This window comes from Cyanistes caeruleus, chromosome 4, assembly GCF_971803275.1.
Source record: "Cyanistes caeruleus chromosome 4, bCyaCae1.hap1.1, whole genome shotgun sequence".
Taxonomy (NCBI): domain Eukaryota; kingdom Metazoa; phylum Chordata; class Aves; order Passeriformes; family Paridae; genus Cyanistes; species Cyanistes caeruleus.
Window position 1 is genome coordinate 22,616,373 of NC_141704.1, and position 26,375 is coordinate 22,642,747.

At 38.3% G+C, this 26,375-nt stretch overlaps 1 protein-coding gene across 3 annotated transcripts in view; it reads right to left on the reverse strand.

Moving 5' to 3' along the window:
* Nucleotides 1-26,375, reverse strand: part of CPED1 (cadherin like and PC-esterase domain containing 1) — a 146,397-nt gene that overhangs the window by 104,560 nt on the left and 15,462 nt on the right. For all 3 annotated transcript variants that reach the window (XM_086886999.1, XM_086886998.1, XM_086887000.1), the window contains 2 exons: nt 8,623-8,729; nt 6,714-6,789 (listed from right to left, as the gene is read on the reverse strand). In XM_086886999.1, coding sequence (XP_086743125.1) covers nt 6,714-6,789; nt 8,623-8,729 — 183 coding nt within the window. The remainder of the gene's footprint in view (nt 1-6,713; nt 6,790-8,622; nt 8,730-26,375) is intronic.

Genomic DNA, 26,375 nt, shown 5'->3' on the forward strand with positions numbered 1-26,375 from the left:
GCAGGTTTGCATTCTGACAGGGCACCTCAGTGAGTTAGGAGAACTCCATATTGTTGTGTTGGCTGCTGGAGCACAAAGAGCTTATCTACGATACAGACCAGGCAAGCTATATTTCTACAACATAGTCCTCTTCTAGAATTTACAGCTGGGCAATTTTCCAATCTCTGTAGGTTGGAAAGGTGTGTTTAACAAGCTGCAAAGATTGTTCCACAATCAGGAGATCAGGAGATGCCTAAAATCTTACATAGATTCTTCAGCAGACTTCTGAGTCCTCCAGGACAAGGAATTTTGATCAAAATAAAGCCTGGTAACCTTTGGCTCAATCAGGTACAGCAACCCGCTCTAAGCTGCTTAACTGTGAAAGCAATGAATATGCAAAATGCAATTTTTTGTCTGTTTTTCAGTGTTTATTTTGGAGAATGGATGATTTCACTTGAACCACTTCAACTACATGCCTTGAGACTTGTCACAGAAAGCAGATCTATCCCATTGAACTGCCTCCTGCTACCCATTTGATTTTTGGATGAAAAGACTGAAACAAAGACTAGTACTGTACAATGGCTTATACATTATGGCCTGAGGTTGCTAAAAAAAAAGAGAGAGAACCTTTAGCACTCAGTTTTATACCCTATGCATTTAGAAAAGTGTAGCTGTGAAACTCAAAGCAGATGATGAATATTTGAAGGAAACTAGAAATACTAGGGGCAATCCTGCCCCCAGTGAAGTCCTGGAAAAATTTGCATTGAGTTCACTGGAATATGTTTTTTTGCTAGAAACTCAATATGTGATGGTCTTGATATGCATTACGAGCTTTATTTGCGATGTCAACATTGATGCAAGTCTAATATCCTGCCCACTGCTGACTACTGATTCAGCTGCCCTTAAAAGCTTTTTACATTAAAAAAATGCAGTGATCCTACTCTCTGTAACACACTTAATCTGAAAGTAACACACTCTGGATATTTAGAATGGAGAAATGTCAAACTGCCTGTCATTTCTGGAAGTTTAAACTATCCTGAACAGGTTTAGTATTAAAAACCAAACAATTTTATACTAAAACAGATCTAGAGGGAAATTCATTTAAACTGTGGGTTGAAATGCACTGAAATTCACTGTGAAGTTTCAGAGTTAAAAAGATAAAATTATGACAGTGCTACATTTGTACGATGCTGTTTATTTGTCCCTTTAGAAACATCAGCAAATACAGCTTCAGTTTAGATTAATCACTTAACATGTTTTTTACGTCTCTGTTTTGGCAGGTGCATGAAAAATATTATTTACAGCATTAAGTATAGTGTTTGTGTCTTCATTCCTAAAGCATCTTATGAATGAAAGTTAGAAGTGTGGGGTTTTTTTCCAGTATTTTTTAGAAGGGTTGCCTCTTCTGTGTGCACCATTCAAACTAGAACTTAATTACACAGATAAGCTATAAACTTTGGAAAAAGCAGCTCAGTGACAATGCCGGCTGACTGTTGCATGATTAGAGCCACAATTCTGTACTAGTGGCAAGGCAGAATATAGAAGGCCAAGTAATTAACATAATTTAGATGCTTTATTTCTTTTCAAACTACTAATGTTTGCTGTTATGTTGCTGTTCTTATCTAGCTGAGATTTGACACTGCTGTAAAACCAATGAAATTCTTGCCTCACATAGTCTGTAATCAAATTAATTGGAAAAATTAGATGCTGGTTTTATTGGCCACTCCTGAAGCTCCTATTAACTTCAATAGCAGAAAGGTAATAGGCACAAACCTGATCAAAACTGGTATGCAAATATTTATAAGGGCCAGCTGCCAAAAGAAATGCATCCTTCTATAAAAAAAATCAGATTCATGTCTCAGAGATATAGAATTGTTACAACAGAAAATAAATTTGATCTCTAACTCTTCTCTTCCACAGGTGGCTCCACTAAGTCTTGCTTCCTACCCCCTCAGGTGATAACCTTTCATGTCAACTCCAGAGTAACCCAAGGACACTGGGGATAGGCAGCAGAAGAAGAAAGTTAGCACAGGGTTAGCACCAGACCATGAACATATCACAGAGAGGGAACACAGTCACACAGCTGGACTATCTTGGCTCTCCCTCCCATACAATTTCATTAGGCTCATGCCTATCCCAAGACCTCCTGCTGCTGGCCAGCCCAGCAGGAGATCATGGGAGCACATGAGGCTGGCAGACACTCATAAAGTGTCTGCACTAGGGGCACTAATAAACAGAAACACAGAAGGAAGGCACACAGCAGAAGTACTACTTTAAAGAAGGATCAATTATTTGCACAGGTAGAGAAAATAGCTATGCATAGCACAGGCTGGGCACTGGAAGTGATGAAATTAGACAAATGCTTACATGGAAAGACACTAGTTTGGATTCCTTAGGGAACAGGAAAATTAGGGAGGCAATGCTATAAACAGTTCCACTACTTTCCCAGGCAAAACCCATCAAATATAGTATTTGTTGCACGTGCATCAGGATGCTTTTCCTGTGTCCTATACTGAATCTGGGAAATTCTGCTTACATTGTGGATTTTAGTCCTCTCCATCCCTTGGCTGGGAGTACTTCCAGGAGGCATCCAAGCCCAGTTCTAAACCCACACACGGTGGGTTACCAGGTATGAACGCCTGAAATCTCTTTTACAGTTATTTTCCAATCTCAGAGAGCTTCTAGGTCTGGGTCATTTGCAGGAAGATTTAATTTCCAGATCACTACAACTACTGAAGCTTTTGCTGACCTGAGCAATAAATGCCAGGAGACTTCCTTGGTTATCCATTAGCTATATCAGAACCTTCTCAAGGCCCAAGTCCCATATAGTGAGCAGACATCAGGCACTTGAGTAAAAACTGGGCCAGTTGCCCTGCAAAAGCACTTGTTCAAACAATCCTCTCAGACTGTGCAGCAAGTAGTCTTCCATGTCGAATTCTAAGATCTTTTACTATTCTCATGTCTCATCACAAATCCTTTGCCACAAATCCACACAACCATCTTCCTGTCTTCAATGGTAATCCAATTTATCCACACACAGCATGTATTTCTAATCTTTTTGCTCCTCTAGTCCAGATGGATTTTCCTAACTTTTTTCTCTTCCCAGCTTCTTTCTTAAAAAGAATTTCATAAGTGCATTATTTCCCCCAACACCATAGAGATAGAAGCAATATGAAATGCCAGACTGACAAAAACATTTTCCATTAAAGAGAAAGAGCAAAGAAACAAGCACTGTCCTGATATTTTGTATAAATAATTTCCTTTCCTATACAACAGGGGTATGAGAATGGGCATGCTGGCTTAAATACAAAGCCTAGAATCTTAAGAGTTGCACAACAACAAATAAAGTAACATGAAAAAAACCCAAACCACTTTACCACTGCCTATCCACATCACCACTGTCATAGCCACAGTATATCCAGTAATACCATTTTCTCAGCCTTGCTGCCTGGTGTTTCTTTCTACAGCTTGCTATGTCTTTAATTAGAGAACATAATTCTTTGTATTTTCAGTTTTACAGGAAATTGCTTGGCTCCTTGAAGGCTGACTAAATGACAGTAATAACAAACCAACTGATCCTCTTTAACAGGAATTGCAGAGAAACCCTGTTGACTCAAACACACAAGAGGGAAAGTACATAGCTGATTTGAAAGGAAACAAACTGTTTTGTGGAGGAAATATTAATGAGAACTGTTCTTTCTGTGAATAATTTTAAAATTGAGGATCAAACAAATCCTGCTAATTGGCAACTCTGCCATTGTTGGAAAGAGAGATCTGTTGGAGAATGCAAGCAAAAGAAAGTGGAAAGAGCTGGCTTTATCAGATGAATGGAAGGGGGAGTATCTGAAGTCTCACCTCTAGACTAGTTTGCTATAACTTATGCCCTTTTTGTCCCCTGAACCTGAAATCAAATTATTTACCCTTCTCCTTCTAATTTCACCTTTTATGGATAAATTCCACTCATTCTAGATTACATGTCACATATCCAGTGATACTGAATAGGATTAATTCATGGGTTTAAAGGTCTGGTCTATACAGAGATGTCCCCACTGTGTACCACAGTCTAAATTGCCATTCCTGTCAGTGTACATAAGTGTAGTCTATAAAGTCCATGTGGAGCAATTCAGCTAACCCTGAATTATGCTGAAAATAAATGTTCTTTTGGGCTTGGTTACTCTAAACACCAAGTGTTAAATTCAGTATCTACAAATAGACATCCATTGCCATCTAGGATACCACAGGATACCCCTCTAAACCTCTAGCTGCTGGACCAAAAGGAAATGGATTCTGTGGCAAATCTGCCCATTCTGCTGGGCATGCTGGACTCTCCATGGCATCTTAATTGTCACAAGAACCTCATGTTGAAATAGCTATCTCAGCCCTAGGTCACATGCTGATGTGGAGATACTTAGATTTAAGAGATAGGATTTTTTATTTTTTACTTTAAAAAACTAATTTAGGTTCTAAACCTTTCTTTTTAGTAACAGAGGAGTAAGGGATGGGCCTTTTTCTGTATGATAGTTCCTCAACTGAGTGCTAGAATAATCCTCCTCTGCTGTGAGGGTAAGATTCAGAGCCAGACCGCAAAGCACATGTATTAGCTTGGGATTTCACCATCAGTCACAAGGCCTTTTCTCTTTGCCAGGAAAGCACTAAAAATATAGTAAGGAATAAGATGCTTACAAATGGCCCTTCCCTGAAGACAAGATGTGGTAGGTTGACTCTGGTTATATGCCAGGTGCCCACCAAAGCCTATCATTCAGTTGGACAGGCAAGAGAAACTTATGAAATTCTTGTGAGGCATTACAGGGAGAGATCACTCGTTGATTAACATCATAGGCAAAAAAAATGTGTGGATATTAATTGAATTTATTACCAATCAAATTCAGAGTAGGATAACAAGAAATTAAATCTTAAACACTTTCCCTCCATCCCTCCCTTCTTCCCAGGCTCAGTTTTACTCCTGAGTTACTACCTCCTCCCCACAGTGACGCAGGGAGAGAGGAATGGGAGCCGTGGTCAGTTCATCACACATTGCCTCTGCCACTCCTTTCTCATCACTGGCAGGACTCCTCACATTCCAGCTTGGGGTCCCTTCTCCCAGGAGACAGTCCTCTGTGAACTTCTCCAAGGAGAGTCCTTCCACAGGCTGCAGTTCTTCATGAACTGCTCCAGCATGGGTCCCTCCCATGGGGTGCAGTCCTTCAGGAGCAAACTGCTCCAGCGTGGGCTCCTCTCTCCACAGGTCTCTCCTGCCAGGAGCCTTCCCACAGGGTCACAGCTTCCTTCAGGCATCCACCTGTACTGGCACTGGGTGCTCCATGGGTTGCAGGTGGATCTCTGCTCCCCCATGTACATCCATGGGCTACAGAGGCACAACTGTCACCCCTTGGGCTGCACCACAGGCTGCAGGTGAATCTCTGCTCCGGTGCCTGGAACACCTCTTCCCACTCCTTCTTCACTAATCTCTCCAGGTGCTGTTGTGCAATTGTTTTATTTCCCTTAAATATTTTATCCCAGACGTGCTACCACCACTATGGGCTCAGCCTTGGCCAGCAGCAAATCCATCCTGAAGCTGGCTGGCATTGGCTCTGCTGGACTGAAGGGAAGCTTCAGGCAGCTTCTCACAAAAGCCACTCCCACTATCAGAAGCTTGCTACATAAAACCAGCACTGGAGAAAACACCAAACAGCTTAATAATACAAAGTGGCTTGTACCACATTTATGGATGGCAGTAAAAGTGTGCATATTTTAAAGAGAAAGCTCTGTGTGTAGTAAGTGCCTCTTGTGTTTGTGGTCTTGTGGCAGTAAAATAATAAAGCCACTGCAATTGGCCTTTTTTCAAGTGGCAGGTGAACCAATGTTTTTTTTAAGACAATCTGTTACAACACGAGCAGGGCCTACCAATTTCTCCAGGCAGTGGTGAGACATAATTGGGTAGCAAGCACCTGCAGAGACTAATTCCACACATCTATTTTAAACACACAGTTTAAGATAAAAAGAAGTAGCATTTGTAGGTTTGTATCTCTCTCCACTTATTTAAATGGAAGACTAGAATACTGCTTTCAGAGGACACCTAACTCCTAAATGGTTAAATGAGATGTAATGAACCCTTTCCTTCTGTGTTAAATTTACTATATATATATATAAAAGGGTAAAAGAAAGGGAAGTTTAAATAGACCTAATACAGTGCACAACAGTTTTTTTCCAGTTTCTATTCAAAGATGAATTTTACCCATGGTAAATTAGAATTCTTTGGAAACTCGCCCATAACCTTTAAACTTTTCTGGTTGATGATCTTAATACACAATAAAGGCTTTTTATCAGTAAATTATGTCTGGATGGAAACCAAACTGTGACTCCTACTCCTTCTCCATGCCACAACATTTTTGCAAAGCTGAACAAACATATTACACCAAGCCCAGGTCACAGAAGTGTAAATACCAATACACTATATTAACACAAAACAGTCCAAAAATAAGACACAGCCAAATTATTTCTGCAACATGCAACAGCTGAACAATGCAATATCTTTACCTGGAAAGATACTGCATAATTGTAATCTATAGTTAAGTATGTTTAAAATGGATTATCAATCTTTCATTTTTCCCTCTATGCATTCATGGCTAAAAGTAAAATGGAATTGTAAGCTTAACAGTCTCATTTCAGAAACTTCCTGTAACTACTATTAAAAGACCATGATCACATATGCAGATTTGAAGAAATCAGATTACCTGAAAAGGCTTTTGTTATCTGGCATAATCCCTCTTTTCTGCAAAGAAAATGCTGGATTTCTGGAAGTAGGTTTACCTGTATGTAGAAAGAGAAGCTTTAAAGATTTCATTCAAAAAAAACGTTCTTTTTTTCTTCAATGGAAAATGCCTTAAGTAGGTTTGTGTTTAATTTATCAGAGATACCTCATGTGTAAAACTCCCATCAATATGAAGAGGAAATGATAACTTTGCCCTCCTTGTGACATTGGAATAATGAAATTAAGGTGTAGACTCTTCCTCTGTGTCCATAAAACCCCAAAATTTTAAGCCTTTACCTCTCCCTATGGCTGTTGAATGTTAACCCATTCCCTGTCCCTTTTTCAGTCTCTGCAGCTTCTCTGTTCTGTTCAGTTACCAACCACTGTCTCTCCCTGCATGGAAATACCCTCTTGAATTGCTGTGCTTGGGATCAGTAGTAAGCCAATGTAGCTAAATCACAAGCAGGCTCTGCAGCAAAACACTGCTGCACTTTGGTACGGACATGCCAGCAGCAAGTAATGTTAGTTCAATATTTAAAGTTTTCTGGAGGAATGGGCCATCTGGTTTAAGTCCCTGCTCTGCTGCAGACTTCCTGAGAGAACTTGGAAAATTCCTTTGATCACCTTGTGTCTCAGTTATTCATGTGTGACACATCTGGACATTGCAGCATGCTGTCAGGATTATTATATTGCACAGCATTAGAGGCCCAGATATGTTATTATAGGTAGAATGAGAAAAAAGCAGTTTGCAGAAGCCTAGGGTGCTTTATTGTCTGAGCATATTCAAAACATGTTTCTAGCAAACTATAACTGCCATAAAAATTTCACTTTGCATACACTTTGATAGGGAATCCTTTCCCAGGGAACCCCAGTGCACACGCTCGAAGCTCTGACCTCTGTGGCCACCAGTATCAACAAAGGCACCTTTTAAAAGCAGCTCCATTTCTCTCAGACCCTCAAGCTGGAGTCAATAATTCAGAGTCTTGCCATTATTATCTGTGCTATTTTACTTAAAATACAAGTCAAACTGTACCTGTAACTTGGCCACATTTTATCAAAGACTTCAGTTTGTATCACTCACATATCTTTATCAACAGGTCAAGTGTTTACATGGAAATTACATATCTAAGTAACCCAAACTGTGTCCACAACATGCTCAGGTGAGAAAAAAAAATCCTGAAAATACCAAGATAATTGGTACTACCAATGCTTTGGACCATGCAGAAGCTGGTTGCAGGCCTTGAAGGCCTTGGTCCAGATTACACATTATCGATTGTAGGAGCATTGTCACTGTTTGCAGAAGTGCCTAAATTATGTTTTACAAGGGAGGAATTGCATAGGTGAAACTAAGTAGTGATATAAGATATGAAGCCTAAATTCATGCATCTCTATCTTCTGCCTATACTATCATTCTGAAATATTGCATGCATTTTCTAATTGTTTCTCATTATTTCTAAATTTCCTTTTCCAACAGGGAAAATTGCTTAAATAATTGCCTTTTTAGACAATTTTGCAGCCAGACATGCTGGTTGGGGGTAGCCAAGAATCCAAAAGTTCAAGTTAAAGAAGAGCAAAGGTAAACTTGACTCTGAGTTGTAACAGTTTTCAGTATTTACATTTACATATTTACAAAATACTTACAATCAAACTAATATACTATGTTCAAATGAGAAATTGCTTATGATAACTGGATGTGATATAAAGAAGAATGAAATACTGGTACCTGACAAGTATTTCTCAGTAAACAGAAAACATGAAAAAACATTTCTGCTAAGCAATGCTGCTGCAGTATAAAATAAACATTTTATACCTCTCTTATTATGAGTGAGTGCTGCAAATCTGGGCTACCCTGTCCTTCCATTCCCACAAAAGATAGTACAGTAATCTCATACCTTCTGGAAATGCTCTATATTTCTCAAATCTTCTGTTTGAAAGCAGCCAGTACCATCATTTCTTCTGGAAGATAAGCAGATGAAAAGATCCCAAGGGGTCAAACCACCTGTTCGGAAAGAAAAGAAGCACTTTGAGAAAGAAAATATCATGCTATTCTTATTTGCATAAAAAATACTTTTGAGCAAAATCCTGAAGAACAGCAAACTGTTGAGAGCTAATTACATGAACAGCTACAGGTGGCAGAAGGATAAAAGACATATTTGGTACCACAGTTCAAGCTTTGGAAGTATATTTCACAGTGGGTAATCCCTGTTATACTTGCCTGCTGATGTCCAAACCCTGCTGTTTGACCAGTTTAACATTCGGAAATTAAAAAGTTTGGTAACACAATGCTGCTTTAAGTTGTTCTTTGTTTTCTGAACTCCTCAATAAGCATGCTTATAACATGTATCCAGTATGTGCAGTGGTGGTATTCTTCTGAGGTGTTTCTTTAATGGGAAGTAAATTTTACAGGACATATTACTGGCCATGCTATTGCAAATAGCAGGAATTTTGGTGTAGTGGATTCTTAAATATTAGACACCAGACTGCCAGAGCTAGAACTGGTGTGCAAGTGGTAATTAGATTGCTAGCTTCCGAGCTAATGCGATCCTTCCTTCCTGGGGCAAAGCTGGCCTGAAGATACAAATAGGTCTTGAACTTGCTGATATCTCATCATGTGATGTGGTTTAGAAATGCCACTGTTGCTTCAAATAACCTTGGTCAGCTTCCTCACATGGTCATTTGTTTTGTTCTGTATACAAGCTTTGTTATATGGACCAGTTAGAGATGGTGACAGCTCACAACAGAATTATTACATCTGCCGAGGACACCATATGTTCAATAAAGAGTGAATTATTTCATTGACAGGAAGACAATCAGTAATAATGAACTTACAAACAGAAAGGGCAGTCAAAGAAGCAGTACAGCATCCAAAAGTATAGAATCAGGTCTCAAAGCTCCCTGCAGAATAGGTATTTCAGGGACTGGCTGGTTCTTTTTCCCAAGGTTGGGAAGATTACATGTATTTTATTCCATGTTGTGCTATCCATCTGTGATACCTTCTTAATTTTCTTAGACTACCCCCTTAATTTGGTCCCACTGATGGTGCACAGAGGTATTTACTTTATTTATTTCCTTTCTTTCTTTCTCCAAAATGTATTTTTTTCCTATCCCAATCATGATTACAAATGTCAAGCAGGGTAAAGATTCCACTTAAGGAGATTTAACACTCAATTTATGTTAAGTACAGTAATGAATTGATTGTATAGAATGGATCCAGGTCTGTGAAAGTAACTATCACTTTTTTATGTTTATAAGCACTGTGACAAAGCTGAAGAGATCAATTTTCAGTTATACTGCGTTTATTACTGTAACAAGTTCTTCAATTTCACATTATGAGAACCAGTATTATGGTATAAAAGTAATTAGGTCATATGAAATTTAGGAAAGACAGATTCACTACATGCTTCTTTGTGAAAGAAACAACAAAAAAGCCCCTGCAGGTAGATAAAAATGTCACAGATAGCAAACAAACGAAGCATTAAAGAAATGTACAAGCAAATATCTCACTTTAGTGCAAAAGTTTGGCAGTGCTAACAACCTACTCAATGACCTCACCAGCTATGTAATTATCAGATAAGCAAGTTTTTATGCCTCTGACTAGTAAACACCTTTGAATAAATCATTATAATTACATATAAATCACAATGCCTAGTTGTGTGCAAATTGAAAGGGAGCTGGAGGGAGCTCCATTTCTCAGAAGCAGTTCATTTCCTTCCCTTGTTTATTGTGACACATCCTGCCCTGGGAAGAATTTGATCCCTGACTCCAGAGGATATGCTGCACTGTGTACTTGCCTTTAGGATACATCAGAGTGATCAATACGAATGTACCTAAGAGAAGAAAAGGAAAAAGCACCCTCAGATCTGGTTTGCTTCTGAGCCAGTGCCCAGGAAGTAGAAAAGTTCAGGAGAGCTTGAATGCCTGCCATTACTTGTGTTTTCTATTCTGCGTAATTAAACCTCTAGCCAGTTATTTCAGTACAGAACAATCAGAACTGAAACATGTCTATTTATAGAAGTCAGGAGACTTCCTATTAGAAAAACAGCGTACATCTAGTACTGTCTCTCAGATTCAGGCTGACAGAGCAGTGTGACTTCTATTTAAATCATCAATATATCCCTCATTAACTATACCTGAAAAAACATTATTGGAAAAGAAAACCAAAAGAGTCATGGGTTTCCTCAGCTATTTTGTTCTATAACAGGTTCCTCTATTTCATTTTGCCTCGAATTTGCCCATGTCACTCCTTCCAGAGCTTAATTTTTTGTGGAAAATGAACATCTATGGTCAGGAAACCAACAGTCTGTCTTCCTTCTGCATATTTAATAATGGTAGAAGTATATCTCAGGGAAAAAAGTGCTACTGTTATTAGTATTCCAGTATCACATGGGCCACACAAAGGACTGAAGATTCCTACCACAGCACTTCTTTTTAAAGTGCTTCTTTTTATCTCATGCAAGATACATGAGAGCTAAAACATTCTACAATAAAAGAGAAAGAACAAAAGTGATAGTAATAATAAACACCATCTGCATGGAAGGACTTGTGTTTCAAAATGTTTCTAGAGATTTTAATGAAGAAACTTTAATAACGTTCATAACATTCCATTTTCAATGTACACACTTTTGCTGGTTTCCTGCAGACTTCAAACCAGAAGCAAGCTTTTACAGGACATTTGAGGGGGAAGGTTAAAAAGAATGCTTCATATCTGAACAATTTAATTACTAGAAATTTGCATGAAGCTTTTCCCACAGAATGAACTTTGTCTCTAGTTATGGAAATCTGTTTGCTTTATTCAGCAAACCAGTGGAGCTCAGCACACAGGAGTCGTAGATCAGTTAGGCAGTATGAAATCACACCTCATGGAGATACTCTCTACTCTGCATTATTTTGCACTTGGACAAGTAAAAGGGTGGTAACAAGATGAGAATATGCAATTGCATGTTCATTTGCTCTCTGAATATCATTTCATATCAAGATAGTTAGTTCAGTCTGTTAATTAAGGCCTTGCACACACAAGGAATGTTCATCTGCAGAATTATATCTAACTATGGAGGCAAAGTGAGCTTGAAGTGGATACAAGCTGGCAGCATGATGCTTTTATTCACCTGTCTTTTGCCAGCTCTTAGCCCCTCCTCTCCTGCAGTTTTTGAAGCCATAATCCAGTCCCATCTCAAAAAGTATTTATATCTGCAATGTGTATCTCATATTTACCTAAAAATATCCACCCAAGTTTCTACTTCAATTAATAGCACTACAGCATAATTTGATTGAAAACTGATGTGATCACCTTTTATTCTGAATTAGTCAAAGAACATGCTATTCAATTCAGAGTATGAAAACTGAAAACTTTTCCAACTGAAATTTGATATAATGTAAAAATTCTAATTTTCAATGAGATAGCACTGTTTTCATTGGCTTTGACACTTATTTTTCATTTGAAATAATTAAAATAGCTAATGTAGAAAAACTAATTTAAAAGATAATAGTTTAGGGAGAAAAGCAAATGTTTTTTAGCAGCAGAGGAAATAGCAATGCAGACATCAATAAAAACATTCAACTTTTTCTGCAACAATATTCTGCAGAGACTTTTTGTATTCTGATATAATAGACCAAAGTTAACAGAAACCAAATGAGAATTGTAGGATTTAATGGGGTTTCAAGTTTACAGATAAACTTCAAGAATTTCTGAAGATGATTCCTAAAGTAAAGTGATTTTATTCCAGTCTTTGAAATGATCACATTCTCCCCATGAGCTATGGCATTAGAGGCTAAATTTTGCAGGAAAACTGTTAGATGCAGACATTTTAATCTTTTAGGTGTGTATTATTTAATTTAATCAAATGACTAAGTTTCATTTCATTACCACAGGCTGAAATTTCATTTTGCATTATCAAGGTTTCCATCCTGAATTTTGAAATGAAAGAATTTTAAAAATCAAATAAAATCTGCATCTTTCATGTTTATCTTCCTGTATTTCATTCATTCTGGGAAATTAAAAAAAAAAAAAAAAAAAAAAAGCACCATTTGGATTTATTTTTATTTCATCTCAAGTCAATTTGCAATTTTGCATTTGCTCACACCACTACCTTGAAATCAATCCGTTTATGAGCTCTGGAGATGAAGACAAGAAACAGTCAGCATTTATTTGTCAAGAACACATTACATAAAAATAATCTCCTTTCTTCTGACAGAGTAATTGATCTAGTAAACAGAAATCAGAGAAACCGATTTAGTGAAAAAAAGCAAATATTAGCAATGAAACAATTTGACTTTAGTAAATCTTTAGACATTGTTTCCACATAACATGTAACCTCATAATACCTATGAGGTGATTGCACATCTAGTTGAAAAAATGAAGTCTAATCCACTATCAAAGTGGATTTTTTTGAAGTAGAACTGCAAAAAATACTCCACTGCACATTCAATTCTGAACAAATTTTTTGGTAACAAATTGAATGATGGAATAATAAGTGCATTTATAAATAGCAAGTGACATCAAGTTGAAAAGAAGTATAAGGACATTGCAAAGCATGGTCAGAATTCAAAATAATTCTGATAATTGGTCCAAATTCAACCCAAGGAAATTCAAAACATGTTAAAAGTGCCATAGTTCATAAGAAGAAATCAAATGGAGATGTATAATTTGCCATAGAGCACTACTGCAGAGAAGGACCAAATATATAAACTACATCTGAACTAACAATACAATATTGTTTCCAAAAAAGAAAAAATACAAACCAACCAACAAAGCAAATATAAATAATTTTTCAGCTGTTGGCAAGTATTTATTGATGCTGAAAGAGTTGAATCCACTCCTTTAAAATTTGATTTTTAATTTATTCCATGACAATTCCCCACAGAATTCTAAATAATAGCCCTGCAGATATCAAGAATTGTAACTAAACCTGTTTATGAGGGTTACGGTAGTAACAATGTTCAGGGGTTAATCCTTCTGCTTCATTTTGTTTTGGTCATACCTCTCCAGTAAGACTGTTCCCCAGTTTTGGAAAACATGGTTTCAGTAAAGGGTTAGAAAAAGCAGATAGATTTTGGAAGACCTCTTACAGGGACTAACTTGGATTGAGTCAATCCTTTGTCTAGCAACTCACACAGTGATGTCTTTTTGATTTGGTACCAAACCAGTTTACAACACACCACTGTTTTAACTATTAATGAGTGTCAGTGCTTTCTTGGTGTCTCACTCTGACCTGCACCAAGGAGGCTGGGATAGGCAGGAGGCTGGAAGGGGATACAGCCAGGACAGCTGACCCCAGCTGGCCAAAAGGATATTCCACACCATATCACGCTGTGCTTAACAACAAAAGCTGGGGAAAGAAGGAAGAAGGGAGCCGGGGCACACATTCAGAGTGATGGCATTTGTCAGCTCAATTAATGGTTTGGTTGCACCCATTATGAAGCTCCTGTCTTGGGGATGGCTGAAACTTGTCTGTTCACAGGAACTGGATAATTAATTCCTTGTTTTGTGTTGCTTGTAGACACAGTTTTTTACCCTTCTGATTCTCTCCCTTATCCCACCAGGGGGAGATGAGCAAGCAGTTGGGTGGTGCTTTGCTGATGGCTGGAGTTAAATAACAACACCACAGAATAAATTTTTATCCATCCAAAATCAGCTGTCTCTAATCACTAAAGACAGAATACAAAGTAAGCACTTTAATTTGCAGCAAAGGGTACATAAAAAGAGTTTCTAAACACATATATAAAGTACTGGAATATCTTACTCTAAGGAGGTTATAGAACCACTCCTAAGGGAGATCCTGAGATTTGACAGGATCCTTTTTTAAGAGCAATTCGTGTCAGCTCTACTTGAAATATATTTTCTGGCACCTCTAAGCTGCATGGATGTAAAGAGAAGATTTTCAGGAAAAGTTATTGTTTACATACTGATGCATTTAACAGTATTCAGTTATAGCATGTTGTAATCCTGATCTGTAAAAAAAATAAATATAAGTTTTAGATGAATGTAAGTTTTAGCTTCATGAGTCATGAGTCCTCATAATATACAAGGGGAAAAAAAAAGTCAACTTCCTCTGCTCCTGCATGGTAATGGAGGGACCACAGATTGTACTGAATTGGGTGAGGAAGCATGGATTTATGGAAGTAGCTGTTTGTGCACAAATCCTACTTTAAACTGGACAGAAAAATATGTTGGGCTTCAACCCTGCCATGTAGTCAATTTATAAGAGCCAATAGTTATCCAGCCAGGATTATAATGTGGAAGCACTAACAGTTGTCTGAAAGACACTTCTTCTGCCTCACTGTGAGCCTCTGAATTCTAGTCTGATTTTTATGCTCTTCAGCATCTCAGAGGGCAGCAGCATCAGGCAGGCTGTGTGTTGGGGTCTGAGGATGTGGGAATTCTACACCTCTGAAGATCTGAGCTTCACAGATATCACTCCAGGGAAAAATATCCTTTGAAGCCTATTTCTGGTTACAGCACTTTGGCTGTCTTCTTGTGCAAATATCAGAATGGTGCTTGTTGGACTGAATAGTTTTTTCTTTGTTAGTGACACATCTTCTTGCAAGTTTTTGATATCGCTGTTTCGTTCATAAGACTTTCCCTAAAGGAATGTCTCACACCTAGGAATTTCAGGAATTTTCTCCTCAAAACAGTAGTTATTGGAAGTATTTAAATTAATCTTTTGGTGTGGCCCTTGATGGTAATGAGCTATTACCAACATGGACTCACTACAACAACAATGAAGAAATGATCACTCCATATAAGTGATAGCACAGGACAAGTTGCTGAAGTTTCTCATATCTTCGGAACTTTTCTGGAAAGCAGCTATTCACCTGCCCATATACAAATCTGTCACTGCTTCAGAGTGTGCTCAAACTGACTATACTCTGCCATAACACTAGCTTAGCTGGACAAATTAGGCTAAAATCTATTGTCACATTAATCGCTGTGGTGTGTTTTAAGTGTGAGAAAATACCCTACCCTACATATGAGGCTGAGATGGCTGGACACAGTCAATTCATTCACAAAATACTTGTGCAGTTGCTGTGTGGCTGCCAGGGAAAGGCTGAAGGAATCCTGGGGACAGTCACTACTCACTCCCCTTGAGGATTGATCAGGATTTTTCTTTTGGCTCAACTACTCCCTAACTAAAAGGATTTGAAGTGCCAAGGGAAGCATTCTTTGTAGAGGAGAGGCTGTTGTGAACTAAATGGAACCAGTTTAATTCCAAGGACAGTTCATCTGTCTCCAAACAGCTGAGCACAAAGCCTACATGCCCTATGCTCAAGAATTAATGCACAGTCACATCTGAGTTCAGAATTCAGGTAGTGAAATAGGCATTTGAAGTTGTTTGCAGTGCCTGTCATAAAAACAGAGTAATGCTTGACTGTCCTGTACCTCTTCTGCCAGTGCTGTGGAGGGATATTTGGTCTAACTAAAAATGGAGAGGCATAATGCTTCCACTCTTGACAGAAAGAAAGAAATATTTTATTACTGTTTATTTATATCAGGGACAGGTTTCAAGCCTGCTTTCCTTGCCAATCCAAAGGCAAATTTTAAAAGTAAGAAAATGAGCATAATAATCCAAGAGCTACCTGTTTCTATAAGAAATATTCTCAAATGTGTAAAGATATTTTAATTTCTCTGCCTGGTCTCAAACTCTGAAACTGCCTTAGACCTAGCTACCAAGTCAAAGAGGTACCATCTTCCTTACTGGAGCAATTGATAGTACAAGGTAGACGACTTTCTCCAAAAGAAGCAAAAGAAATCTACTGCAGGCATAAGTACAAGAATGGAAACAGACAGGACAATCCTTTCTCCATTTACATCACATTTAGTCATGTAATCTATTGTTAATCATAGATTAACAATCATTTCTTCTATCGGTAAATTACCAAACTGTAACAGACAACCAAAAAGAATTTTCAGACCTACAGCAAATGTTTTAAAGTTGGGTTTTCAATTTGCAGATACCCGTTGGTAAGACAACAAAAGGTATAAAAAAAAAATAAATTGTAGTATTATTAAACCATATCCATATATTTTCTGTGCAACCAAAGAATGGGTAGAATACTGGAAATAAAAGTGCATTCAAAAATTCTATTAGTCTGACATGGGGAGAAGAACACTGCAGTATGACTGCAGGAAAGGATGTCAGGCTAAGAATAATTCTCCACTGAGTTGTATTACAGATTGCAACTCTAACAACCTGTAGGTTTTATGGCAAAACCTGCCAACTCAAGGTATGAAAATATGCTGTCAAAATACTTTCTGAGCTGTAGAAGAGTTCAATAGCAAATAAAAGGAAAATATGCAGTTCTGACCCAACAACAAACACATTGGGGCAATTCAAACACTCAAGTCTGTTATTCCACTTCTGTGCTTACACACTATGCTTTGGATGAATATTCAGATTACTCTGGTATGTTCTCCACACACAGGTAGTTTCTGCACAGCAAGCCTCAGTGAAACCAAAAGGCTCCTAATAATCCAATACAGTATGCTCTTCTTGTATGCAAGCTAAAATAACCTAGAACCCCAACTGCTCCCAAATGCTGGAATTCTTACTTTATATGTATTTAATACATATTTAAAACATAAGCTATAACAGTCAAAACTGCTATATATGTTTCTCACCCACATATTGTGGGATTTTAGGATGGAAGTACTTGGTACCTAGTTAAAGCACAGATGTCACAGATCCGCCAAAGCTCAGCTAAATTCATCTCTGTAAGTGTTTTCTTACCTTCTGTGAAGGTAGAGGAGGAAACTGCCTGACAAAAAAGACAGATTGAGAAATATTATGGACAGGCTACTGAGAGTAGATTGGCATGAAGAACCAGGTGAAAACTGGAAGGAGAGAATGTGCATGTGGAAAGAAGGGTCGTGCAGCTGAGACATGCAGGGACCAAGCTGTGTAATGGAGCCCAGAGGAACTGCAGCAGGTGGAAGAATTCAAATAGCACCCTGCTCCAGCTGTTCCCAGGGACGTTGCAGGAAGGGGATCTGCCCACAAACTCTCTTATCCACAGACACACACACACATGAAGGAGCACAGAGGCACAATACTGGGTGGGGTAACCCCAGTAACCCTGATACAAGCCCTTGCCCTGGTACCCCCAAAATGTCCCTGGGGAGACTACACCACAGCGCCAAACATGATGAGTGAACAGGAGCTCCAAAGCACCTTGTGGACCTTGTGGAAGCACATCCTAACTTGGATGAGTGTGTACACAGAACTTAACAACAAGAACAAGTGGTACTCAGGCACCTTTCCCCACTAGACAACTGCAAAACCTGTGGATCCTGCTACTTTTACAAGAGTCTGGATTTTTAGAAAGGCACATGTGAAAAACAGAAAGAGCTGGTGGCTGGAAAGAAGATCCAATTTGAAAGTAGTTCCTAGGGAGGAGGAGTTCTGCCCAAGGAAACCAAATTGTCAGCTTGTGATTACTTTCCATCCTGCATTTCACTCCAACATTTCTACCACTCCCACTCTTTGCAACAGAACATGATGTACCTGAGCTGAGAAGCCCTCTGAATGATGGCACTAATGAGAATTCATCATTGACTTTAAAAGGTAGAAACTGAACCAGAGCTGAGAAAACAGCCTCTTCCCTTCTATGGAAATATAGCAGCCTCAGAATATGCAGCTAAGGAGTAAATGGGTTTATTTATCTTAATGTCCTGTCTCATTCTAATTACAGTGAATGAGGATATCAATTACAATGTTAAAATACTGATGTTTGATCACAAATGCAAGAAACAAAAAAACGTATTTTAAGATCCAAATCACAGACCTTGATCACGGCAATGACAGCACTCAGGCACCTATATCAACCCGTATTAGTGTGCCAGATTCCCTCACACCCAAGAGACATGAAACAATACTGAAAAAACAATACTGAAAAAAAGAAGTTTGGGAATAAAAGCAACGACTAAAGTAAACAGTATCATGACACAGGCTCAACCACTGGCCTGCAATCATCTACTGTGTTTGTTTTCTTCTCCCTGGGTGGCCATGCAATGCCCCAGGAGACAGCCTAAGCCAGTGACAGTTCCTAAAACTCAGTGCAAAGCAGGCCACCCTCAGTCAGGGGAAAAGAGTTTAGATACATGGACATGAGCCATACTGCATCACTTGTCCTTAGAACTACGGAGTTGACCCATTTTATTTATGAGTTAGACAAAACTGCAGAAGACAGTGATGCAATAATTAAGTCATGCCAAATGTAAGGGTTTCCAGCTGTACTTCAGATACCACTTTCTATGTATCACTCTATGCTGCCTTTCACTTCTACTCACTTGGTGTGCCATGGGATAGTGGAAGTCCATGACAGATATCTGGACTGCCATGCAGAGAATCCATAAAATACGGAGTCTAAAGTAGACCTTGAAATATCTCTGCGAACATTTTAAAGAAATGTAGGGTCAGACCTCACTTTTGAATATAAACAGATATCCTCATACTATTAGATTGTAATAATGTGTACTGTAACATCTAGGGTGTAAATCATATGTGCCATAGAGCTGGGTAAAGGAAGAATAAAACCTGATGCTTTCTCCTACTTCATATACCATCCTGTTCTAAAAAGGCAACCTAACTAGTCTAAGTTACCTTCTGAGCTAGTACTTTCCTGAATACTTCTTTTTTTCTACCCTCAGAGCTTTTTTTTAAGCCCTAAGAATACATTCCCAGGGAAAATAGGGTAACATGTCAAACTCTATGTATTTAAAGTCCTTGACTTCAGCCTCACCTTTATAGAAAATTACCTCAATTATTGTTTGTTGAAGAATGACTTCTAGACAGGCTCCACTGATACTTGGCTTCACTGTGGCTGTGAAACCTGAAGTGAGAGAGTTTTTTAATACATTTGCTGAAGCCAAACGGGAAAAAAATATTTAAATGCCTAATTCCCATTTAAACAGACAAATGCTTCTTTATTTCTTGATTTGCTCCAAAATAGCGAGATCTTGTTCTTATTTTGTATATCAGCCTGTTGAACACTACTTTGGCATACTGATATATTTTCTATTTTACCTATTGCAAAAAAAAATAATATCGTAGTGATTTGGTTTTATTTCAAATAAACAAAAAATTATCTTGTCTTACTTCTCCATTTTACACCAAAAGTCTTTCTTCAATGGACAGATCAACTGAGCTGTATTCTATCAAATCTAAAATAACTGTGGTTCTGCCAGATTCATCTGATATTTACAAAACTGTAAGCTCTCTCTATATAGATACTTTAAGTAGTTGCTATAAATTAAAACTGAGAATCCTTTTTATAGCTAAATATTTATTTTTGAAAGCATTACCACAAATGTCAGAAACAAAGTCATTAAACAATAATCTTGTTATAGAAACACTTCATGACTTGAACAATTTAGTTCAGACTTTCCAAAATGCACACCACTCAGCTCCTCTGTGCTTCCCTCTGTCAGAGTAGGAATGTATTTTATTTATGTGAGGCACCATTGAGGAAATATTTTAAGACTATATTTTTTTAGTCCTGCTACCAGTTAAAGTGGCTCAAATCCTATTCCACTGTTACTTTTTAATCCAAATACCTTCAATATTTCGCCTTTCTGTTGTGAAAAATGGACATCGTTTTGTAAGGAAACATGCCTGCCAAAAATGATAGAAATTCTTGATATGTGGGGTTTTTCCTTTTTAACCAAAGTGGGGGTGGGGGGGGTCACTTTTAGTAGTAATTTTCTGTATTAAATAATTTTTTCCAGAAATTTGAAGGTTCTCATGACTAATTTGAAACTGAGAAATAGTTTCAATTTCTGAGTATGTCAGAGGAGCCTCTACTCTCTTTGACATCTGTGCAAACTAGGATTACCTCCAAATGGACAACCTCAGGGACTGAGTAAAATAATATTCAATATTACATTGAAAAATCAGCTCTGAGGGAGTACAATGAACATCAGAAGGGTAGAATAATCATTCCCCTCATGAAGAAAAGGTTCCCTTTTGATGTAAGATAAGCCAGCATAACAACAATACGTTGTGTGAAATTTTCAGAAACATGTTCTAAACCGTGGGTGGCTACTGCACTTTTGATGTCTGGGGTGGCTTTAGGATGCAGCATTCAAAAGAGCTGTCAGCTGAAAGTGGATGCAGCTGGAGAAAGTTGGAATCTGAACCTAGGAATGGCGTGGGCTGGCTGCAAATTACAATGAAGGCCTACATAGTGTATAAGCTTTTTTCTGCCTGAACCAATGAAAGTCATGGTAGCCAAAGTAGAAAAGAAAAAAAAAAAAAAAGTGTTTGTTTCAGTGGTATATAATGCCGCTACCTAAAATGGGAGCACAGTGCTGAAAGGCAGCAGCACACTTCTCACAGCTGACCAGGGCTCAGAGCCAGTGACTGCATCAAAAAGGGTCCTCAGCTTCCAGCAGCCAAATCACTGAGCAGTCCTCAGCAGCAATCCCTTCCAGAGAGTGCTCTGGCAGGACAGTGACAGGCTTCTGGCTAGACTGACTGACATTCTCCCGCACCTATATTAGCAGACAATTATCTGACATTTAGAAACGGGCATATATATTTATAAACCAGAGTCTCTGCTTGAACCCTATCAGAGCCAGGATTCATTTCTTAAAGGGAAACATTTTAAAAATACTTTAAAAAGCAATTGTACGCTGCTACCTTCTTATCCGACACACTACAGTTATAAAAATTGCCTCAAACTCTTCTACAGGATTTGCGTATTACTAGCATATTAAAAGGCTGGTATACTGATGCCTAAATCCCTTGTATTTATTTAATTTCAGTAGCTGTGCATATTGCTGCTTTCCTTTGGCTGACACGTGGATCTTCCTGGACACTGGTGTTTTTCAGATTCTGTTAACATGACATAATTTATTCCAGTAAAGCTTTAATTTTAGCTCACTGTGTAATCAGTGTGTATCATTTTAATTATTGTAATCTCTAAGTCAGCCCCTTAAATACCACTCTCCACTGGACTGTATGTTCTGCTTAAAAAAATAAATAGAACATTCTGAGAGAGATATGTTTGGTACATTTAGGACTAAATGCTATATTTTCATTTTACCTGGCAGAGCTCAGTGTCTTTATACTTTTGTTATAAACAAATAAAGAATTTCACTTTCCAAATGAAAAGAGTGCATTTGAAACAGAGGATTCAGTACAATCTTACAGAGGGTTTATTTTAGTAATACAAAGAAATCATTTGTGTGCTCTTCTGCAAAGCATGAACATGTTCTGCTAGTAATTAGGAAGAAGAATACATATTGTTCAGAAAAAATATATTATGCATTTAGATTTTCTAACATGAAACCACAGCATCACATTAGAGAGCAGAATTCATTTGTGTATGTCAGAAACTTATGTCTTGTACTGAAACCAATGTTGTGTGCATCATGAGATTAATTGCTAAAAGCAAGACTAAAAAGTCATCAAGATAATGGATGCTTCTGGTATGTTATTTCCTTCCCAAAACTAAATGAACTTCCATGTTATGGAAGCAGAATAAATATGTTACATATTTGTAGCTCAGTATGCTCTGAGGAACACATTTCTACCTATTTAGCTTGTTTAGGAAGCTCCTTGTTTAACAGCATACAAAGAAGTGTTTCTAAAATGTGGGTTTTATTTGTCAAAACTTAGCTCAGGACTCGCATGACATATATTTTGCATTAGGAAACCAACCAGTTTTGTATACTGTTGGTTATATATTTGTACCAACAGTTAACCAAAAGGATTTTGGGAAGAGAAGCTACATCTGCTAGATTAGAATATACATATGTATTTGTATGGTAACCCACAAAATATTTCTGTGGCTAGCTTCACCATTATTATTTTGCACAGTATTTTATATTACTGACTTATGATAGAATGATCTTGTGCTTTTGCTGGCATGCTAGGATCTCCAGTCCTGCTTATTTAACCTTATCTCCACAGGGTTATTTACACTTTCAGAACCTGATTTCAATTTACTTTAATTTTCTCAGAGACTTCTGTATTTATAAAAGCTGAGCATCTAGTGACCTCTGTATTCCTGACATTTCCTTTACTCTCCAGTATGAAAAAAGAACAAAAACCCCAGTGTCCCATTTCTGTTCCAAAAAAACTAAACTGCTTCCTTCAGTGGGTTGGTCCTTGTAATTGAAAATGGCAACCAGATGTTTACAGAACACACAAGAAATTTTCCTTAGGGCCTTCAGTCTTTACAATTGTTTGCTAAAGCTAGTTGGATTTCATGGAAACTTGTCTGAGGCTGAAACAAACAGCAAGTAGGGGCTCCTCCTAACTGTATTCTGTAAAATTAAAAAAAAAAAAAGTTAAAACTAGTATTTCCTACTCTTGTTGATATATTTCTAACTCCATAGAAAACCATTCAGCAAGGGAGAAAATTTGTTTCTCTTAGTACTTATTTTACATGCCATACCATGAAAAGCATCCCTATTTCATAATACGCTATTCTCTTTCTACCTTCTCAAAGTTCAGCTGGCTATTATCAAAGCACAACAGATTTTTGCTCCCTTCCCTTTTCCCCACTCCCATCAGGAATATATTCTCATAAATTTTGGGGGTTTTGAGAATATTTTTCATTTTAAGAAGATGCTCTAAACTACATATTGTTTGTTCCTCCAAGCCCTGAATCACCACAGCTGATTTGTACCTGAAATCTCTCCATCTTTAGAAATCACCATTTTCCCTCTTCAGCTTTTTTCTCAAGGCTATTCATGTACTCCAAGAAGTCTGTGAGACCATCCCCCACCAGAGGACTCACTACACCCAATATAATCTCTTTACCTAATATTTCAAGACATCTAAGATTGAATGCTCCACAGCTCCAGGAAATCCATTTGATTACTTCACTAGCTTTACTCCCAAAACAGATTTCCTAATAACAACTTTGTTGTAGTACATCACACCCTGATTACTACATGCATGATGAACAGATTGTTCTTTTTTCCTTGGCAGCAGAATTTGTTAACACTTTGTGTTAACAAGTACCTCTGTTTACCCAAACATACCAGTCTTCACTCTTACTGAAGAAAGAGCATCGCTGTGTCCTCCTGTCTCCACCACCTTCTCTCATTTTCACTAATTTTGCTGATACGGTATGTCTTGGAAAATGAAAAACTGATGCCTGACAGTCACCAGCCATGGCCCTGGGGGCCTCCCAAACCTATGGCTATAGTTTATTCTCTAGACTAATTAGCAGCTCTGAGGAAACAGTTACTGGCTGCACTTACGAAGGAGCACTTCTGCAAGTTCCTACCTTACTGCTGGCCAGATGTCAGCAATTAAGCTGATACTTTTCCTATTTAGCCTCTGGTCAAAAGTATGAACAGTGAGGAGACTAGTGAGGGGTGATAGAATATGCTAAAGGAGTAACATACACAGCAAAAAGCATGCATTTCATCCTAGTTCTGACAGTGACTCATACAGTTTCTATCCTAGTTTTCTCCATCTCTAAATGATGTGGCAACATTTTCCAGCCTTGGAACTCCAACTGCAAACCAAAGTGAACTGAGTAATTTTCTTCCATGAAAAATGTAAATTTTCTTTAAAAAGTAATTTTTCCAAAGGATACCAAACAAACCAAAATGAAAAACTGACAAAGACTGACTTGGAAAACTGCTTTTGCAGAAAATCAAATGAGAATTTTCTTGCATTTTTCCCCAGCTGCTTCTTCAGTCATGCAATATAGAGAGAGACAGAAAACTTTGCAGAGAGCATCACTCCACATCTATGAACGCCTGTGCCTGCTCCTGCAGCCTCATGTTTCCTGGCATTCCCCAAGCACCAGCTTTTACTGGGAGTGACCACTGCAGGGTACAAAGAAGCAACAGAACTCTCTTTACAGAGAGCCAAGAGAGGGGCAGCAGAGGCTTTAGCTTCCATAAAAATACAATTCTTAAACCACCATTTTACAGCAAAATGAGTTATGCCTGAACATATTCAGGTGGCTTTATCAGTGGGGGTATTTACTCCTTGTTGTAATACATAAGCAGTGCCACTTTAAATACCAGACAGATCTCTTGACCTTAGCACATAAAGAGAAAGGCCAAGATTTGCTCAGATTTGCTCCCATGGGTCTGTTGTCTCAATCATCCCTTCCTGTTCCTGGTGCAGCTCCACCCAAGCACCACTCCCACATCTGCAAACAGCCAGATCATCCTCATAGTTAGTTGCGGGAACCAGGGCTTAGTTTACACAGCCAAGTATTTGAACACAGCATGCTCATAAAATAGCAGAAAACAGAACAGAATTCAGTGTATATTGATAATGTCAGAAAAGAGGAAATAACTTCAGATCTAATATTCTTTGCAATATATGTAAATTTAAGTATCTATGTAGTATATAATCCCTATTTAACAATGTCAGGAAAATGAATAGGACATGAAAATGGCATTGATTTCCATGGAAATTGACAGAAAAGCTACATATTGAACAAAGAACAGATGGGTTCAATACTCATCTTATGGAACACTAAATCACACAAAAAAATCCCAACCCAAATCAATATTTGTACTGTGGCAATCTTTCTAATGGCATGGCTAAAATTTAATCTTCAAAGGATATCACTCAAGCTAAAAAAAGAGGCAATAGTAAAGTTTAAATACTTAACTGCAGTATTCTAAAAATAGGAAATGATCATGTAAAAGCAATACTATGAAAATGGTTTATGATTGTTTTTTTTTTAAAGTCCTTCATTGCAATTGCAAAAGTTTCCACCAAATTACTCACACTCTAAGGCAGCAGGGAGCATATAATGTTATGCTGCACACAGTTTGTCAGGAACTTGAATACACATGCTTTTTCCATGGCCAATCCAATGGGCTACCACTGAGCATATGCACAATCCTTTCCATTCCAAGAGCTAGTGGTAATGACAGAATTTTGCATGTTATTGCCGAATGAATTAAAATGGGCCAGTCAGATTTGTAGCATACAGCGGCACACATTTCTTGGAGCCTGAAGTTTGCTGAGATTTGCTTAACTATTAGTAAAGGTGAAGAATTGAGAAATGAAGCAAATGCCTATTAAGGGAGGGTCACCAAAGACTAATGACACAGGCACATTCAGCTAAGGACAGAAAAACTGATGGCTCTGTAAGGAAAGATGTAAGTAGTCAGTCTATCTTTGAAGATATCATCTGGGCAAAGGATGGAATTCAGGAATGATTCAGGCAGCAGGCAGTAACTAGGGAACACTATTTTTGGAGGGCAGAAATTCCTACCAGTGAAACAAATTTCTGAGATAAAACCTTCCTTCTAAAAAATGTTGTGAAACTGTTGGCAGGGTAGCACAGAGTCATAGGGACACACAAATCCTGTTAATCTTTACTGTGGTAAAGAAGATGAGAGCTTCTCAGACTGGAAGAACAGGGAAGAAGGCAGAAAACACTGAAAAATATTTGGCAAGTTCTTCTCTGGTATTTGCCACTATGGGAGGATCTGAGGGGGTTCTGAAGCCAGGTGGCTCATCCCACTAATCTCTGACAGAGCAACACCCCTCTGTCCCGGATTGAGGCAAAAAAGACAGGAGGGGAGGGGAGGGGAGGGGAGGGGAGGGGAGGGGAGGGCAGGGGAGGGGAGGGGAGGGGAGGGGAGGGGAGGGGAAGGGAGGGGAGGGGAGGGGAGGGGAGGGGAGGGGAGGGGAGGGGAGGGGAGGGGAGGGGAGGG